This window comes from Colobus angolensis, unplaced genomic scaffold (assembly GCF_000951035.1).
Source record: "Colobus angolensis palliatus isolate OR3802 unplaced genomic scaffold, Cang.pa_1.0 Scaffold37, whole genome shotgun sequence".
NCBI classification, from domain to species: Eukaryota; Metazoa; Chordata; class Mammalia; order Primates; family Cercopithecidae; genus Colobus; species Colobus angolensis.
In genome coordinates this window covers 4,794,345-4,801,045 of record NW_012117043.1, presented here as the reverse complement: position 1 = coordinate 4,801,045, position 6,701 = coordinate 4,794,345, and the positions used below count along the sequence as shown (strand labels likewise).

At 39.0% G+C, this 6,701-nt stretch overlaps 1 protein-coding gene across 1 annotated transcript in view; it reads right to left on the bottom strand.

Moving 5' to 3' along the window:
• Window positions 1-6,701, bottom strand: part of TRIM37 (tripartite motif containing 37) — a 133,122-nt gene that overhangs the window by 63,811 nt on the left and 62,610 nt on the right. The window contains exons 14-16 of the mRNA XM_011953774.1: window positions 5,445-5,559; window positions 3,394-3,609; window positions 1,730-1,866 (exon numbers count right to left, since the gene is read on the bottom strand). Of these exons, the coding sequence (XP_011809164.1) occupies window positions 1,730-1,866; window positions 3,394-3,609; window positions 5,445-5,559 (468 nt within the window). The remainder of the gene's footprint in view (window positions 1-1,729; window positions 1,867-3,393; window positions 3,610-5,444; window positions 5,560-6,701) is intronic.

The window sequence follows — 6,701 nt, the reverse complement described above, 5'->3', positions numbered from 1 at the left end:
TTTAATGTTGGGGTAGTCTTGATAGGTCAGAAGTTTTTGGGCATCATTATATGTTATATTTGGATTATCAAAATGAGAACTTGAGTATTTTTTTTAAAAAAGAGATTGGCTGGGAACAGTGGCTCACGCCTGTAATCCTAGCACTCTGGGAGGCCGAGGTGGGCAGATCACCTGAAGTCAGGAGTTCAAGACCAGCCTGGCCAACGTGGTGAAATCCCGTCTCCACTAAAAATACAAAAAAATAGCCAGGCGTGGTGGTACGTGCCTGTAATCCTTGCTACTCGAGAGGCTGAGGTGGAAGGATCACTTGAACCCAGGAGGTGGAGGTTGCAGTGAGCCAAGATCATGACACTGCATGCCAGCCTGGGTGACAGAGCAAGACTCCGTCTCAAAAAAAAAAATTTATCCACATTGATGATATTCATTAATTAGTTCATCAATAGGGCAGAAGGGAAAAGCTCTTCCTTAAATTGCAACTAATGAATAAGAAATAATGGAATTAGAAAAACACCAATTGGCAATCAACACAATAACCTTTTTCAAGCAACACTCATCAAGGGGTGTCAAAATTTATAGGAAAAAGTAGGAAGAAAAATACGATATTTACAGTCCCATACACAAGATACTTATTAATTATAAAGGAAAAAGTAGTAATTTTGGAGTGCAGAAATCTGGCTACCTCAACCAAGTGATCAAAATTAACCACAAGTAATGGGACATATTGACATCATGCTCCACTCCCATATGATGCAGTGAAAAGGATACATTATCATTTCCGTAGTATCCCTGCCAAAACTGTGTAATCTCTATCTAATCATGAGGAAACTTCAGACTAATCCAAATTGAGGGACTTTCTACAAAATAAACCATTCTGTATTTCTCAAAAAGTATTAGTCATGAAAAACAATTTTTTTTTTGAGACAGTCTCACTCTGTCGCCCAGGCTGGAGTGCAGTGGTGCGATCTTGGCTCACTGCAAGCTCCGCCTCCTGGGTTCATGCCATTCTCCTGCCTCAGCCTCCCGAGTAGCTGGGATTATAGGCACCCGCCACCACGTCCGACTAATTTCTTTTTGTATTTTTAGTAGAGACGGGGTTTCACCGTGTTAGCCAGGATGGTCTCGATCTCCTGACCTGTGATCCACCCGCCTTGGTCTCCCAAAGTGCTGGGATTACAGGTGTGAGCCACCGCGCCCAGCCGAAAAACAAATTTTTAAAAAAGTAACCCAGATTGAAGATAACTAAATCAATTTAACAACTAAATGCAACGTGATCCTGACAAAGGACATTACTGGCAAATTTTTAGAAGGTTACAGTATTACATTAATGTTAATTTCCAGATCTTGATAACTATTCTATAGTTATGTAAGAATATCCTTGTTTTTAGAAAAATAGACAATGAGAAGTATATTCAATCTCAAGTGTTTCAGAAAAAAATTATATACAGAGAAACATAAAGCAAAATATTAATAGTGAATGAATCTGTGTGAAGGAAATATGGAATTCTGAACTTTTCTTAGGCATAAAATAATTTCAAAATTCAAATTTAAAAGTTAAAACAAAAACAAAAATTATTGGCTAAGAGCCCAGAGATTAGAGGGAGAAAAACTGGCTATTGATTCAATCTTTCAAAAAAGTGCTGAATGTCCGTCCCTACTTTTAAGTGTGAGTTAGTTAATATGCTTCTAATTACCACTTAAATGCTTTACAGTAGTAAAGTGGGACACTCACATAGTTTCTTCATCAATATCATTTTCTTCTGTATTACTTGTTGCTGTGGAACTAGCAGAGGAACTGCTGCCGTCTAGCTGATTTACTTCATCCTCATAAACAAGATCCAGATCCAGATCTCCATCTGAAAGCTCGTGCTAGATCAATGGCAAGAAAACAAGACATGTATTCCAAATGTTTCTACTCAGTTGATCACCCCATCCACCCCATAAACCAAGCACCAAAGAATAATATAGTTATCAAAAATCTATTTTCTGCTTCCGTGCCTCAGCTGCTGAGCCCTGTAGAGAAAAATCACACAACCACACTGATATCATTTTACTAATTTATGTATGCTGCCTTCAGCTGGGCCCTCAGTGTGACTGGAATCCTTCACATAATCCCCATCAGCTTCCTCACAGAGCTGTATTTCAAACCATCACTCCTCAGTTCTACCTAATTTTACCATTATCAAGGTCATTAATTAACATTGTCACCTATCTGCACAGAAAAAAAATACCCACTATTAAGCAAAAACTTTCCCAACTTTCAGCTGCCTTACCTGCAAACTCCACCCTTCCTTTAACTCAGTTTATCAAAGACTAACTGCTTCACTTGACTGCTCCATTCCAAACCCTATTATCTCTAGTTTATCAAAGCACTTAATCTGTGCATTCTCTCGACCCACTGGGTCCTTCATCGTAACTTAAAATTGAAGTATCTCATCTTAAAAATTACTACAAAAGGCCGGGCGCGGTGGCTCAAGCCTGTAATCCCAGCACTTTGGGAGGCTGAGGCAGGAGAATGGCATGAACCTGGGAGGCGGAGCTTGCAGTGAGCTGAGGTCTGGCCACTGCACTCCAGCCCGGGCGACAGAGTGAGACTCCGTCTCAAAAAAAAAAAAAAAAAAAATTACTACAAAAAACCCCAACTATCTAGGCATCCCTTCTTATGTAAAAATATCAACTACTTCTTAAATTCTTATTCTGGATTCTGGCTGCTGTTTAGCTGGGATAGAGCCTGGTTATCTACTAAATCCTAAATCATTCTACCTACATAAGTAATGACAAGGTATGTACTAGTTTCAGTGAATGAAAATAGAACACCTTTTTTTTTTTCTTTTTCTTTGAGATGGAGTCTTGCTCTGTCTCCCAGGCTGGAGTGCAGTGGCACAATCTTGGTGCACTGCAATCTCTGCCTCCCAAGTTCAAGTGATTCTCCTACCTCAGCCTCCCAAGTAGCTGGGATTACAGGCAAGCATCACCACACCCAGCTAATTTTTGTATTTTTAGTAGAGACAGGGTTTCACCATGTTGGCCAGGGTGGTCTCGAATTCCTGACCTCATGTGATCCGCCCACCTTGGCCTCCCAAAGTGCTGGGATTACAGCGTGAGCCACCGCACCCGGCCAGAACACACTTTTAAAATCCACAATTTATGGTAGTTTAGTTTTTAAAATGTACATCACAGTCTGTTTTACAGAATGTATTGTTTTTTTCAGAACCTTGAAATTTGATTCAACAACTTCTAACTTATTAACATTTACATAAGGGCATATATACATTACTAATGGAGATCAATGGACAATATTTTTAGCCTACTGTTTCAGCACGTAATATGTTAAAAGCCATGATTCCACTGTTTCTTTTATCAAACACAAAAATCTAAAACTGGCCTCATTATTACATGATAATCTTCATTCTGAATCTTCTCCTCATCTTCTTCATCCTCTTTGGCCTCTCTTACAGAAGCTGTAGTAGGACCACCCTCAAGAAGCATGTCAGAGCACGCAGACTTCTTAGCTCGTGTCTCCGGAACATCATCATTTTGGGGGCTAAGATGGTTATCTGGTGGTGACAAATCTCTTGATTTCTGAGTTCGAGATAGCTCAATAGTAAGTCTCTTTTAAAACAAGAAAAGCACAAATATTAGCCATAGCTCATTGGCACAGTAAAAGATGTTTCTAGCTAAAAAAAAAATGCATCCAGATGCTCCTAAAACCATTTCTTTCTTTCCTTATTTATTTTTTGAGAACTTTCTCACTCTGTTGCCCAGGCTGAAGTGCAGTGGTGCCATCACAGCTCACTGCAAGCCTTGAACTACTGGGCTTAAGAGATCCTACTGCTTCAGCCTCTCAAGTGGCTGGGACTGGAGGCATGTGCCACCATGCTTAGCTAATTTCATTTTTTATTTATCTTGCTATGTTGCTCAGGCTGGTTTTGAACTCCTGGGCTCAAATAATCCTCTGGTCTTGGCCTCCCAACATGCTGGGATTACAGGAGTAAGCCACCTCACTTGGCACCATTTCTTAAACCATTTCTCTGAATCCCTACTGCCTTTTATTTATGAAAAAAATTGATGACAAAGATAAACTGCCCCATTTATGCTCATCCTCCTTCTTTCATATCCAGCCTAAGCTAAACATACAAATAGCAAACAGTATAGTGAATATAGGCAGTTTTAAATAGTACATTTAACATGAAAATCTCTGAAAGCATGTATTTATTCATATTTTCCTCCCTGACCTATACGATTCTCAGCACTCCAAACCTCCTGCCACATCCTAAGTTCCTAAAGGAAATGAAACATTCCTTAGTTTATCATTTTAAAATAAAAATTAATCAATTAATCTTCTCCAGTGCTCACTCAACAATAGTTAAGAGTTCAAGATGGGACAACTTGGCCAGGCGCGGTGGCTCAAGCCTGTAATCCCAGCACTTTGGGAGGCCGAGACGGGCGGATCACGAGGTCAGGAGATCGAGACCATCCTGGCTAACAGGGCGAAACCCCGTCTCTACTAAAAATACAAAAAACTAGCCGGGCGACGTGGCAGGCGCCTGTAGTCCCAGCTACTCGGGAGGCTGAGGCAGGAGAATGGCGTGAACCCGGGAGTCGGAGCTTGCAGTGAGCTGAGATCCGGCCACTGCACTCCAGCCTGGGCGGCAGAGCGAGACTCCGTCTCAAAAAAAAAAAAAAAAAAAAAAAAAAAGATGGGACAACTTTTAATTGTGCTATAGCCTAGAATCCTCTAAATCCAAGATAACTTGTGGAAGAGAAACTAAGTCACCGACAGAAACACAAAGAGCTTACCTCAAACTACAGCCACACTGTTCAAAACAACTTTATGCAATGATGGAAATGCTCTAGATTTGCAGTACCCAATGCAAGCACTTGAAATGTGGCCACTGCAACTAAGGAACTAAATTTTTAATTTTAATCAAGTTAAATTTACAGACCAGGCACAGTGGCTCACACCTGTAACCTCAGCACTTTGGGAGGCCAAAGCAGGCAGAATGCTTGAGCCCAGGAGTTCAAGACCAGCTTGGGCAATACGGAGAAACCCCTGTCTCCATAAAAAATACAAAAACTAGCCATGACACCTGCTCAAAGTCAGAGCTACCTGGGAGGCTAAGGTGGGAGGATCACCCAAGCTTGGGAAGCTGAAGCTGCAGTCAGTGGAAACTGTGCCTGGCAACAAGAGTGAGTGTGACCCTGTCTCCAAAATAAAAAAACAAATAAATAAAGTAAAATAAAAATTTACATAGCCATATGTGACTAGTGGTTACTAAACTGCACACTGCAGAACTGGTAAGGATGGGGAACAGGATAACTAGATTTTTTTTCTAATTATAAACTACAAAATTACAAATAGCAATAAATACATAAAATCTAATTACAAATATAACAAGCCAAAAGGACAACAGGAAACACTAAACCAGAAATACATATTTCCTTACCTCTTTAAGGTTGTTTATTTGTTGGATATAACCAGTCTGTGCAGCTTCCAACTGAGTAATGTACCAATGCTGGTCCCGGGATTTTTGAAAGAAAGTTGGTGAACGTACCTGAAACCTTAAAAAAATCATGCCACATTAAAAAAAAAAAAAAAAAAATTCAAATGGTAAAATATTATGAGTCTAGCTTTGATTTCTGCAATTTTGGTTAACTTGATTATAAGGCCAAAATTCACATAAACTTAGAGCTGCTAGTATTTGTTGTTTATAGATGTAGTCCACAGATTATGACACAAGATTCTGAAAATCCAGTTGTCCTCAAACTACCTTTCTAAAGAAATAACATTGTACATTGTAGTTAAGCTCCCCAAACTAACCTATTAAGGCATATTATAATAATGTAACTAAAATATAATGATGATCATGAGTTGGGAAGAAGAGAGCCATATACCATGCAGTTCCCTCCTATAAGGGATGTAGATAACTCTTATCCCTTTCTTCCCTAAATCAGGCCCTACCAAAATATAAAGTTTTAAATGCTGCTCTTTATATTTCTCTACTTCATCTCACATTCCCATATTTCCTGCCCCTCAGAAAAAAATCATTTACTGGGTCAACCACCCAGGATTGCTTTACTGTCCCCCAAAGAGTTACATGCTCTAAATAAACTATATCCCGAACCCTTCAAGATAGCAATCAAAACTGCCCTTATGGCATTATTTCAGCTTAGATTAGGAAAAAAAAGTACCGCATCTACATAAAATCATATTAATATATAAATGACAGAATCTTAATCTATCCAGTTGCTTTAATTTAAAAAAAAAACTAATACTTACTAAAGCAAACAAACCTCTACCTTTGTTACATAGACTAATGTAACTATATTTATAGTGAAAAAATTGCAGTGTATGTGTGAAGGTGTTTTTGAAGAACGGAAAAACCACAAGACAAGATTAATTTGGACATCTACCTCTCTCTCATTCCTTCCAGCCTTTTACCCAGCTACACAATGTTAGCTGTCCATTTTTTTCTAGGATTTTACACCTTGGTGTAAGAACCTACTGACCATTTAACAGTTATCTGGGAGTAGATATCTAGTTTCAGTCAAGAATACTCATGCAAGAAAGGACAGAACATGAACACCGACTATAAAACAACAGTCGTATTTAATGTTGGGGTAGTCTTGATAGGTCAGAAGTTTTTGGGCATCATTATATGTTATATTTGGATTATCAAAATGAGAACTTGAGTATTTTTTTT